Source organism: Carlito syrichta, unplaced genomic scaffold, assembly GCF_000164805.1.
Source record: "Carlito syrichta isolate Samal-C Ts95f unplaced genomic scaffold, Tarsius_syrichta-2.0.1 Scaffold305642, whole genome shotgun sequence".
In the NCBI taxonomy this organism is placed as follows: domain Eukaryota; kingdom Metazoa; phylum Chordata; class Mammalia; order Primates; family Tarsiidae; genus Carlito; species Carlito syrichta.
The window spans coordinates 1,416,993-1,430,006 of record NW_007249738.1 but is presented as its reverse complement, the minus strand read 5'-3'; the positions used below and the strand labels follow the sequence as shown (position 1 = coordinate 1,430,006).

The following is a 13,014-nucleotide window of genomic DNA, read 5'->3' as shown; positions in this document are numbered from 1 at the left end:
GCGAGACCTCATCTCTACAATAAATAAAAAATCAGCCGGGCATGGTAGCGCGCGCTTGTAATTCTGGCTACTTGGAAGGCTGAGTCAGAAGGATCCCCGGAGCCCAGTGGGTGGAGGCTGCGGTGGCCAGGAGCGGCCACTGCACTCCAATCTGGGCAACGGAGTGAAACTCCAACTCAAAAAATAAAAAATAAAAAAATAATAATAATAAATGACAATATAAATAACTCTACTGACAGTCAAGTAAAGACAGGAAAGCCAGCATAACCATCAGTGTTACTAAATTTAAGAACAACCCCAAATAATAATTATATTAAAAATGAACAGTTGGGCAAACCTACCTTCCAATTTGCCAGTTTTTTAAACTCTATAATTTTTATAACTGCTCCCATGAGAATACCTAGAAAAGAAAATGTAAAGTTTAACATACATTTAAGATATGAGAACGATTACTCAGGCTTAAGATACTAGAGAAACTGAATATTATTCATTATCTCTCTAGATGGTTTTCTGGAGTTCTGCAAGTATTATGTCTGAAAACATAAGAATGGAAACTAGGGCCAGGCTCGGTGGCTCAGCCTGTAATCCCAGCACTTTGCGAGGCCAAGGTGAATGGACTGCCTAAGCCCACTGGTTTGAGACCAGTTCGGGCAATTTGGCGAGATCTCGTCTCTACAATAAATCAAAACTTAGCTGGATATGGCAGCGTGTGCCTGTAGTTCCGGTTACTTGGAAGGCTGAGGCAGAAGGATCGCCAGATTGAGGCTGCAGTGGCTGAGAGGCGTGCCACTGCCCTCCAGCCTGGGTGACAGAGTGAGACTTCAACTCAAAAAAAAAAAAAAAAAAAAAAGAATGGAAACTAGTATTAAGTGTGATGAGTCATATAAATTTCTCACTTGCATCTCAGGCAAACACACCACAATGAAGTATAAAAGTTTGGGAGGAAGCAAAGGCATTATAAAGCAGGACCCAAGGATACTCTGCCTGGCACAGAAGACTTAGTGCTTGTCATTTCTACTACATCCACCCAATTTCCACGTGAAACAGCAGAGAGTTTAGAAACTAAATATGCCCTGTACTGTTTATTCCTACCATTTTCCAAAAAGAATTCACGATCAATTTCTCAGACTCAGATGGCAGTTCTACGTGGAATATTTAGTTAGAGATAAAATCCAAATGCTGAAAATAACCTAAAGTAAAAGTTTTGTTAAATTCCTGGAAAAAAACAGATCATCTAAGTTCAGGCGTGTTTCCATAAAGCTGACAGGCTCATCACTCTCATAAAGCACCTACTAAAAATAATCCTCCAAGAAGCAGTATGGGCACAATTTATGATTGCACTGATACTAGATAAATGATTCTTAACCCCAATGGTTCCTGAGAATCACCACGGGAGCTTTTTATAAAATAAAGACACCCTGGCCAGGCACGGTGGCTCAAGCCTGTAGTCCCAGCACTTTGGGAGACTGAGGCAAAAGGATTACCTGAGCCCAGGGGTTCAAGAACAGCCTGGGCAACTTGGCAAGACCTCGTCTCTACAATAAATCAAAAAATTAGCTGGGCGTGATGGCATCCGCCTGTAGTCCCAGCTACTTAGAAGGCTGAGACGAAAGGAACACCTGAGACCTGTGGATTGAGGCTGCGGTGGCTGTGAGTGTGCCACTGCATTCCAACCTGGGTGACAGAGTGAGACTCCAATGCAAAAAAAACAAAACAAAGCCAAAAATAAATAAAGATGCCCAAGCACAACTCCCAGTATCACAACGTCTGGTGGGTGTGGCAAAGCGAGCCTGCAGACCATGCCATGGATGCTTCCAGATGAAGACTTCCCCGACAGGACAGGGCTGAAGCAGTACAGCTTACTGGTGGGGCAGGAGATAACACCAGAACAGAAAGCTTAGTAGGAAAAGGACCTGGCTGGGGCGAGGTGGCCACGAAGCCAGCAGGAGACAAGTTCATTCCAACCCGACAAACCTCTACACAACCGGGATTGTTACATGCTGTTAAAACAGTAATAAAATGGAAAAAGAGAAAAGGACCAAGAAAAAATACAGCCGCGCTCAAAAGGGAGTCAACTGACTAAATGTTCAGAACAGAGTTATTCACTCACCAGCCACAGGGCAAGCGGGCTGATTCCAACCCCTCCTGCTACAGCCCCAAAGATCCTCTTTTCTCATATCTTCAGATTGTATAGTATGTTCTAAGGAGTATTTATTTATTTATTTATTTATTTTTGAGTTGGAGTCTTACTCTGTTGCCCAGGCTGGAGTGCAGTGGCACGCTCACAACCATCACAGCGCAGCCTCAACCTGCTGGGCTCAGGTGATCCTTCCACCTCAGCCTTCCAAGTAGATGGAACTACAGGTATGCACCACTACGTCCAGCTAATTTTTTTTCCAATTTATTGTAGAGATAAGGTCTCACCAAGATGCCCAGGCTGGTCTCAATTCCGTGGGCTCAGGTAACCCTCTCACCTTGGCCTCCCAAAGTGCTGGGATTATAGGCATGAGCCACAGTGCCTGGCATCTAAGGAGTTTTTAAATGTTCAATTAGCCAAACATTTTGTGCCTACTCTGTACAATGTTACAGATAAGGAAAAAAACCCTTGTAATCGTACTCTGCACCATCCCCATCTTAGTTCTCTCCCATCCTGACCCAAGGCAACCAGCCATCTTGGTAAATTTGGGGAATCATCTACTGATCCTTCTTTATTCTCTCTCTATTCTCTCTCTCTCTCTCTCTCTCTCTCTCTCACACACACACACACACACACACACACACACACACTCTTAACTGAACAGTACTGGTGTTTGGTTGCATGACACACCTGAATGTATAATATGTATGATAATGTAATGTGTCACTCTACTACTTGCCATTCCGCTCAGTGTCAAATCTGACACTGAGATTATTACCAAGATATACGGCTCATTCCTTTTAGTAGCTCTACAGCAGAGCATAAAAGTATCATAGCATATAGTCCAGCTACTTGGGACACTGAGGTGGGACAATCACTTGAGCCCATGAGTTCACTGTACTCCAGCCTGGGCAACATAGCAGACTCTTAAAAAAAAAAAAGCTACAAATTGAACAGATATTTATCCGAAGAAGATGTACAAATGGCTAACACATGAAAAGATGTTCACCATCGTAACTCATCAGGGAAATCCAAATCAAAAACTTCAAACTATAATGAGATACCACTCCACATCCACTAGGATGGTTATAAAAACTAAAATGGAAAATAACAAGTGCTGTCAAGGATATAGAAAAGTTGAAACCCTCATGCATTGCTGACGGGTATGTTAAATGAGGCAACCACTGTGGAAAATAGTTTGGCAATCCCTCAAAAAGGCAAATAGAGTTATCATATGACCCAGCAATTCCACCTGTGAGAACTGAAAACACAGGTTTATGCAAAAACTTGTACACAGATGTTCATAATGGCACTATTCATAACAGTCAAAAAGTAGAAAGAGCTCAAATGCCCATCAGTGAATGCATGAATAAACAAAATGTGGTACATTCAGACAATACATTACTCAGTAATAAAAAGGAATAAAGTACTTATACAGTTGCAACTTGGATGACTCTTGAAAATATACCAAGCAAAAGAAGCCAGACACAGAAGATCACGTTACAATTCCATTTATGGCCCAGCCTGTAATCCCGCGCCATGGGAGGTTGAGGTGAGTGGATTGCCTGAGCCCGAGGGTTCGAGACCCGCCTGGGAAACTTGGTGAGACCTCATCTCTACAATAAATAAAAAAAAGTTAGCTGGGTGTGGTAGCACGCGTCTGTAGTTCCAGCTAGTTGGAAGGCTGAAAAGTAAGGATCCACCGGACCCCAGCAGGTCAAGGCTGTGGTTGCTGGGAGCAGCCACTGCACTCCAGTCTGGGCGACAGAGTGAGACTACAACTCAAAAAAAAAAAAAAAAAAAGAAATATCCAAAATAGGCAGATCTACAGAGACAAAAATGGTTTCCTAAAGTGAAGGAGGAAAGATCTGGGGATGACAGCTAAGGGAGGGGTATGGGGTTTCTTTTTGTTTTTCTTTAAGTTGGAGTCTCACTCTGTTGCCCAGGCTGGAGTGCTGTGGCACAATCATGACTCACCACAGCCTCAACCTCTTAGGCTCAGGCAATCCTCCCTCCTCAATCTCCAAAGTAGCTGGGACTACAGGCACGTGGCACCACACCCGGCTAATTTCTGTAGAGACAAGATCTCACTATGTTGCCCAGGGTGGTCTTGAACTCCTGGACTCAAACAATCCTCCTGCCTGGCCTCCCAAAGCCCTGAGATTACAGATATAAGCCACCATGCCTAGCCTGGGGTTTCTTTTCATGGTGAAAGAAAGTGTTCTAAAATAGATTGTAGTGTAGTGATGGCCACACAACTCTGTGAATATACTAAAAACCATTGAATCGTACATTTAAAATGAATTATGTGGTATGTGAATTACAGCTCAATAAAGCTGTTGCAAAAACAGCACCACAGATTGTAAGATTCTATTTATAGAAAATGTCCAGAATAGGCGAATTCAGAGACAGAAAACAGATTTGTTTTTTCCAGGAGATGGGGGAAGGGGGAAATGGGGAGTGACTGCTAACAGGTATGGGTTTTCTTTGGGGGGCTCATGAGAATGTTCTGGAATTAGATAAAGACAATAGATGCACAACTCTGGGAATATACTTAAAACAACAGTGAATTGTACACTTTAAAATGGTGAAGTTTATGATACGTGAATTACATTCCAATTTTTAAAAAGAGCGCCTTTTTTTTTTTTGAGTTGGAGTCTCACTCTGCCACCCAGGCTGGAGTGCAGTGGGATGCTCACAGCCATTGCAGTCTCAACCCACTGGGCTCAGGTGATCCTTCCACCTCAGCCTTCCAAGTTGCTGGAACTACAGGCGCACACTACTACACTTGGCTGTTTTTTTAATTTATTGTAGAGACAAGGTTTCGCCATGTTGCCCAGGCTGGTCTCAAACCTCTGGATTCCGGCAATCCTCTTACCTCCGCCTCCCAAAGTGCTGGGATTACAGGCATGAGCCACCACGCCTGTCTTCAGATTTCATTTTTAAAGCTAGTGTTTTTCTGTTCTACTAAAACCTCAACTTTCTTTCTCCCTTGTAAATGTATACCACGCTTTAATCATCATGACTAAATGCTTTCATGAAGCAGTTACATTTGAAAATCAGTAATTATTCTATGGTCCAAGCTTGTGTCTGTATTATTATTTAAGAGATGCTAGGAAGGTTTGTAAAATATGATGTGATATTTTTATTATTTTTATTATTTTATTACTTGAGTAATCCTTTTGAGATTGGTCCTAGGACTAAACCATGGTGCGGCATTAAATTAGCACACTACTACTTTACCTCTTGAGATTGAGGTTCAAGGTTAGGTCAAGTCAATCTACTCCGCAGAGGCAATGAATTTGCATCACACAACTGGCCACCAGATGAAAATAATGCCTTTGGTAACAATTTTGTATATTATTACTGGTGAAAAAAAAATCTGAGTGTATATTCTCAAGCTACAAATTTATATTTATTATTAACTAAATTAAAGAGCTTCTGCGCTATTTTAACATATACACACAAAATAGACATTGTAAAAGAGTGAAATTAATAGAAAAACCAGTTCTAAAAGCTTTTTTGTCCTCAGCTGATCTCTGTGCACGCAACTCACTAGGGACACCACTCGATTCGTTCAGAGCATCAGGAGCAATTAGTGATTGTTCAGCCCCTTCTTTGAAGGATTTGCCACATTCAATTACTTCTAATCCTCAAGAGAACACTGCAGGTAGAAAGTCTCAGAAAATTTAAGGAGCTCTACTGAGGGCTTAGGACCAGCAAGAGACGCTGGCCTGTGGGCTCGGTGCATCCCACCACCTCCTGCCACTAAACCCCAGGAGACTGCACTAGGTCGTCCTCTGCCCCAGGGCTAGGAGCACTCAAGCTCACTCTGTCCGAAAGCACATGAGGCTGCCACAATCACTGTGAAATACGAGTATTCCTGATCATCAAGGTTACAGGAAAATGCCTAAAATGTATTAATAATTAGGTTACAAAACAGCTTGTAGAACATCTTTTTAGTTCTCTCAAATATATATACTGGGGGTGCCAAAAATGATACACACTTTTTTTTGAGTTGGAGTCTTACTCTGTCGCCCAGGCATCAACCTGCTGGGTTCTGGTGATCTTCTGCCTGTCTTTGTATGTGTACTTCTTTTTAACATAATGCAAATAAATGTGTGTGTGTGTGTGTGTGTGTGTGTGTGTGTGTAGAGGCAAGTTCACGGCACCCCAGCGTCGACCTGCTGGGTTCTGGCGATCTTTCCACCTCAGCCTTCTAAGTAGCCATAACTACAGGTGTGTGTTACTACACCCGGCTAATTTTTGAGTATAGAGACGAGATCTCGTTAAGTTGCCTGGGCTGGTCTTGAACCCATGGGCCCAGGCAATCCACTCACCTCAGCCTTCCAAAGTGCTGGGATCACAGGCTGAGTCACCAAGCCTGGCCGAGGTATATACATTTCAAGAGACATTATCTATGTATAACTTTTAGTTTGCTGTTATCAGAAGTACCTGGATACTGACGGTAACAACTTCGAATACCTCTTGTAATTGCAGAAGTCAAATGTGACTTGTATTCATCTTTTGTTATTGGTATATATTGAGTATTACAATGTCAATACAGCTTTTTCCTTTCTTAAAATGTGTATACATAGCCGGGCTCAGTGGTGCAGCCTGTAATCCCGCGCCTTTGGGAGGCTGAGGTGAGTGAATTGCCTGAGCCTGCGGGTTCGAGACCCACCTGGGCAGCGAGACCTCATCTCTACAATAAATCAAACAATGAGCCAGGCGTGGTAGCGTGCACCTGTAGTTCCAGCTACCTGGAAGGCTGAGGCGGAAGGACTGCCAGAGCCCAGCAGGTCGAGGCTGCGGTGGCCAGGAGCGGTCACTGCACTCCAGGCTGGGTAACAGAGTGAAACTCCAACTAAAAAAAAAAAAAAAAGTGTATACATTCTTTGGTACCCTCTGTATACACACACACATACACACACACACACACACATATTTATTTGCACTATGTTAAAAAGAAGTACACACACAAAGACAACTATACTGTGTGCCAGACACTGTGCTAATATGTAAAGTATACATTATCTTACTCACAACTACCCCTATGAAGTAGTAAGCCATAATTATATTGATGATAATCATATTACTATCAGTAACTAACAATTATTTATTGATTTCCAGCTAGCCATTATAGTAAGTGATTGTGTGCATCACCTTGTTTAATGTCTGTAGCTCTATGAAGTGATGGCACTGTCATCTGCATTTTAAAGATAGGGAAATTGAGGTTCAGGCCAAGCATCAATTTGCTAGTAATTAGCAGATTCAGAATTGCTTTTTTGTTTTTTTTGGTAGAGGAGGGGTCTTGCTCTGTTGCTCAGACTGGTCTCGAACTCCTACGTGCCAGTGATGCTCCCATCCTGGCTTTCCAAAGCACTGGGGCTACAGGATTTAGCCACCATGACCAGCCTAGAACTGCTTTAAAAATAAATTATTATTATTTTTTGAGTTGGAGTCCCACTGTCGCCCGGGCTGAAGTGCAGTGACACACTCATGGTCTCCACAGTCTCGACCTGCTGGGCTCAGGCGATCCTTCTGCCTCAGCCTTCTTAAGTAGCCAGAACTACAGGCACGCGCTACCATGCCCGGCTAATTTTTTTTTTTTTTTTTTGAGTTCGAGTCTCACTCTGTCGCCCAGACTGGAGTGCAGTGGCTGCTCCCGACCACCGCAGCCTCGACCTGCTGGGCTCTGGCTAACTATCTTTCTTCAAAGCCATTCCACAGCCATACATAAAGGATGTCCTCATCTTTTTACTTTGTTAGGGCTGCAGTGTATTCCACTGTCTTAATGTTCCACACATCAATATGTCCCTGGTAACAGGCATGTCAATATTTTCCAGGCTTTTGCTACCACTGCTGATCCAATCTGAGTAAATATATCATTTCACATGTGTGGAGGCATCTGTAGGAACCCCCTGAGAGAAAGACTGCTGCATTAAGAATATAGAAAAAAAATTTTTTTTGAGTCAGAGTCTCATTCTGTCACCTCCTGGGCTCAGGTGATCCTTTTGCCTCAGTCTTCCAAGTAGCTGGAACTACAGGTGCATGCCACCACTCCCAGTTAATTTTTTGATTTACTGTAGACATGAGGTCTCGCACCCTTGGGCTCCAGCAATCCTCTAGCCTCCACTTCCCAAAGTGTTGAGATTACAGGCGTGAGCTTACAGGTCCTGGCTGAGTACATGCATTTTTTTTAATTAAAGAGTTTACCAGTCACCTTCTGGAGATGCTGTGAGGCCTACCTGGATCCCCTTCACTGGGTCACTGAGCCATTCCCCCAGAGCTGTGGGTGTCGGCTGCAAAGTGCTCACAGTTGCCCCCTTCTCCAGAAAACTGCCTTTAGCTGTTTCGAGGCACCTCACTGTGGAAGTTGTGCACACCTCCCAGAAGCTCACAGTCAAGGACTAGCTGAAGGGAGCAGGAAGCCCAGCCCCCTTGCTGTCAGGAGGGACGACTCTGCCACATGTTCTTGCCCAGAGCCCTCCCCACCTAGGCTAGTCTTGACCTGAGGGCATGTCTGTATTTGGCTCTTTCTCTTCCCTGTTTTCTTATTCTGCTGTACAGATTTATTCCTGAAGAGTACCCTCTCAATAAATGATACTTCCCCAGTCCCCTGTCTCAGATCTGTTTCTAAGACAGTTGATGCCAAGAGTGGTCGCTGGAAGGATGGGGTTCTGGAGCTGAGCCACTCAACGGCTGATGGCAATAAAGACCATTGCTGGTGGCAGATGAAGGACTACTGTCCCCTCATGTGGCAGCAGTGCGATTGCTCAGACTTCTACTTGTGTTGGACCAGGTTGGACATCATTGACACATACGCTGGCTGGTATCTTCTGACTAGCACCTCCTTCCACAAGGACCCATAGGTGTTTGATCCACCAATATGGGATTCTGCATGACAATGTGTCAAACTGAGAGGTTCACTTTATAGCAAAGAAGGCACAGCAGTAGGCACGTGACCTGCACTCCACATGATCCCACATGGCATACCACATTACCTGGAAGCTACAAACCAGCCAGAGGCAAAAGGCCTCTTAGAGATGGAACGGGGCCAGCTTGGAGACAGCATCCCGTGAAGACTGAAGCCGAGTGCACTTAATCATTCCACCAGTGGCCACTGTGGGATAGGACGTCGCCAGCAAGTGAGCACAGATATAGCATACAGGTGACAGGAGAGTGGCCCCTCATCACACGCAGTGACCCACTTGGGATGGGCGTTCTTACTTGGGGAACCTCAGCTTCTGGAGCCTGTGGCTTTAGACTCACTGGCTCAAGAGGTTTTGGCTCCAAAAGGGGACAATCCTGCCAAGGTTCACAAAGCAGAGTCACAACGGCTGCTGTCTGGTCACTCTGGACCCCTTGTGCCAACTGGCCAGCAGGTCTACAAATGGGTGACCACCAACAGACTACTTTGTAACCAACCACTTCAAAAATGGTTTTCTGCACATCATTTACATATTTGGGGCCCTCAAACATTTTTTTAGCATGTTTTGTCAGCTGAAATGACAGAATCAAGTTATACTACAATTAGGAAACTTTGAGAAGCCAGTCTTGATCCTGCTACCTCCTCTAAAGGAGATAACCCCAGGCCGGGCTCGGTGGCTCAGCGTGTAATCCCATGCTTTGGGAGGCCGAGGTGAGTGAATTGCCTGAGCCCGCGGGTTTGAGACCTGCCTGGGCAACTTGGCGAGACCTCATCTCTACAGTAAATCAAAAAATTAGCTGGGTGTGATAGCACACACCTGTAGTTCCAGCTACTTGGAAGGCTGAGTCGGAAGGATCACCGGAGCCCAGCAGGTTGAGGCTGCAGTGGCCGGGAGCAGCCACTACACTCCAGACTGGGCGACAGAGTGAGACTCCAACTCAAAATAAAATAAAATAAAATAAAACAATTAAAAAAATAAAGGAGATAACCCCAAGATATCCCAAAGGACAGAGGATCTGCCAGGGAGATGGGATTATCACCTCAGGGCTGTTTGTCTATTTTAGGGGGAAGCTGTTTATATGTTTTGTTTTTAAAATAGCTCACTTTTCTAGAGGAATATTACTCCTTCCTAATGAGCAGATGCGAACAGTTATGTGGTGAAAGAGAACATTTCTAGAAATTATCCTAAACATAGCAAGCTTCAGGATCCAACTCTTTCACATCTTTCTTCCTCTTCCTCTTAAAATTTAGATGACCTCACTATTCTGGCATATCCAGAAGACTGAGGTATAAAACCCAACTTGAAGATGATAAAATGCTAAGAAAAAGATGATCATAAAACTAGGAAGGTCAACGCAAGGCAAAGACTCCAGATGAAAAAGAATGACATAGTTATACACAGAACACATGTTTGGCTATGGCAACAAAACAGTGACAGATGTTACAAGAATCAACCATCGTTTCTGTGACCCATGTTTCCAGAAACAAAGAGACTAAGGTATGAGTGTGCTAGCAATCCTTCCTTAAATGTGACAGCCTGGAAAGTCCTTAAAGTCTAATGTGGTCATCTTGTCAATTGGACAACCAATTGTGGCCTCTGCCTCTAAGACAGCTACTCTAATATTACCAAATGAATATCTGTTTCTTCTGTAATAAAAATCAAAGTATCTCAGACTCAGGCAGAGCTACCCATAGGACATTTTTTTTTTTTTTTTGAGTTGGAGTCTCACTCTGTCACCCAGACTGGAGTGCAGTGGCACGCTCCCAGCCACCACAGCCTCAACCTGCTGGGCTCTGGCGATTCTTCTGCCTCAGCCTTCCAGGTAGCTGGAATTACAGGTGCACGCTACCACGCCCAGCTAATTTTTGATTTATTGTAGAGATGAGGTCTTGCTAAGTTGCCCAGGCAGGTCTCGAACCCGCGGGCTCAGGCAATCCACTCATCTCAGCCTCCCAAAGTGCTGGGATTACAGGCTGAGCCACCGAGCCCTGCTCCCATAGGACATTTTAAGTGGCATCAACATTAGACTCTAACAGTCTAAAAAGTAATGAAAGCTGTTAAAGTTACATTTGTAAGTCTTCTTTGGTAACTTTGTTTGTCTCTCTCTCTCTCTCTCTCTCACAGCCACTGCAACCTCGACCTGCTGGGCTCAGGTAATCCTCCGCCTCAGCCTTCCAAGTAGCTGGAACTAGAGGCACGCACCGCCATGCCTGGCTAAATTTTTTGATTTATTGTAGAGATGAGGTGTTACCAAATTGCCCAGGTTGGTCTTGAACCCATGAGTTCAGGCAATCCTCTCACCTTGGCTTCCCAAAGTGCTGGGATTATAGGTATGAGCCACCATGCCCGGCCTGGTAAGTTTCCTTTTAAATTTTTTTTTAAATCATGCCTGTAATCCCAGCACTTTGGAGGCCAGGGCAGGAGGATTCCTTGATCCCTGGAGTTCAAGGCCAGCCTGGGAAATATAGCAGACCTCATCTCTCCAAAAAAAAATTTGCCAGGCACAGTAGTGCATCCCTATAGTTCCAGCTACTTGGGAGGCTGAGGTGGAAGGATCACCTGAGTCCAGGAGACCAAGGCTTCAGTGGTCAGGATCATGCCACTGTACTCCAGCCTGGGCAGCAGAGTGAGACCCTGCCTTAAAAAAAAAAAAAAAAAGTTTTTTTTGAACTTAAGGACAATTAATTACTGTATCTTTTCTTCCCCAGAATTACTTTTAGTCAATGACTCAGGAAGTGAATGATATATTTTTTTTATCATCTTGCACTCAAAACCTTCATCAACAAAAAGAGCACTATTCTTTTTTTTTTTTTTTTTGAGTTGGAGTCTCACTCTGCCGCTAGCACTCTGAGAGGCTGAGGTGAGAGGATTGCCTGATCCCATGGGTTCGAGACCAGCCTGAGCAACTTGGTGAGACCTCATCTCTTCAATAAATCAAAAAATTTGTCGGGCATGGAGGCATGTGCCTGTAGTTCCAGCTACTGGGAGGCTGAGGTGGAAGGATCACCTGAGTTCAGGAGATCAAGGCTTCAGTGGTCATGATCATGCCACTGCCCTCCAGCCTGGGTGACAGAGTGAGACTCCCACTCAAAAAAAAAAAAAAAAAATTATTTAGTAATTCAGGAGTTAAAGGTGCAGTGAGCCAGGATTGTGCCTCTGTACTCTAGCCTGGGTGACAGAGTAAGATCCCTGACTCATAAATAAATAGATAAATAAATATTCTAAAGAGATTTCCTTGGCCCTTTTTTTGAGTTGGGGGTCTCACTCTGTTGCCCAGGTTGGAATGCAGTGGCACGATCATGGCTTACCATAGCCTCGCTGTCCTGAACTTAGTAAAAACAGGAAGGAATTAATATAACTAAATGCACAAACATGGTTATGAAGGATAAGACAAGGGAGCACTTCTATGCATTCTATTTATTCAATGATTCTATCAAATCTAGTTTGAAAGACATTGCTTTTCTAACAATCAGTAGTAATAAGGCTAAATGTTGGCATTTGAAAGACAAATTTCTAGCTCTTGGCTTAACCCCATCTGGCCTTTTCTCATTCAAAGAAAGCAAGATTGAATGGGGTATGGGGAGACTCTTGTTTGTGTTATATAAACAAAGGATATTGGATATTTACAGGTATTTTATTTTCACTCTTTGTAAATGTAAGCCTGAAATATATAAACAGTGAATCAGCAATATACGGCCAGAAAAATAAATATGCGGGCTGGGCACGGTGACTCACGTCTATAATCCGAGCACTTTGGGAGGCTGAGATGAGGATTGCCTAAACCCACGAGTTTGAGACCAGCCTGGACAACATGGTGAGACCTCATCTCCACAATTAAATCAAGAAAAATTAGCTGAACATGGTGGTGTGTGCCTGTAATTCCAGCTACTTGGAAGGCTGAGGCGGAAGGATCACCTGAGCACAGCAGGTCGAGGCTATGGT

General features: G+C 44.0%; 1 protein-coding gene across 5 annotated transcripts in view; it reads right to left on the bottom strand.

Moving 5' to 3' along the window:
• Positions 1–13,014, bottom strand: part of SLC9A8 (solute carrier family 9 member A8) — an 82,317-nt gene that overhangs the window by 50,758 nt on the left and 18,545 nt on the right. For all 5 annotated transcript variants that reach the window (XM_021714404.1, XM_008061941.2, XM_021714406.1 and 2 more), the window contains exon 4: positions 342–400. In XM_021714404.1, the coding sequence (XP_021570079.1) occupies positions 342–400 (59 nt within the window). The remainder of the gene's footprint in view (positions 1–341; positions 401–13,014) is intronic.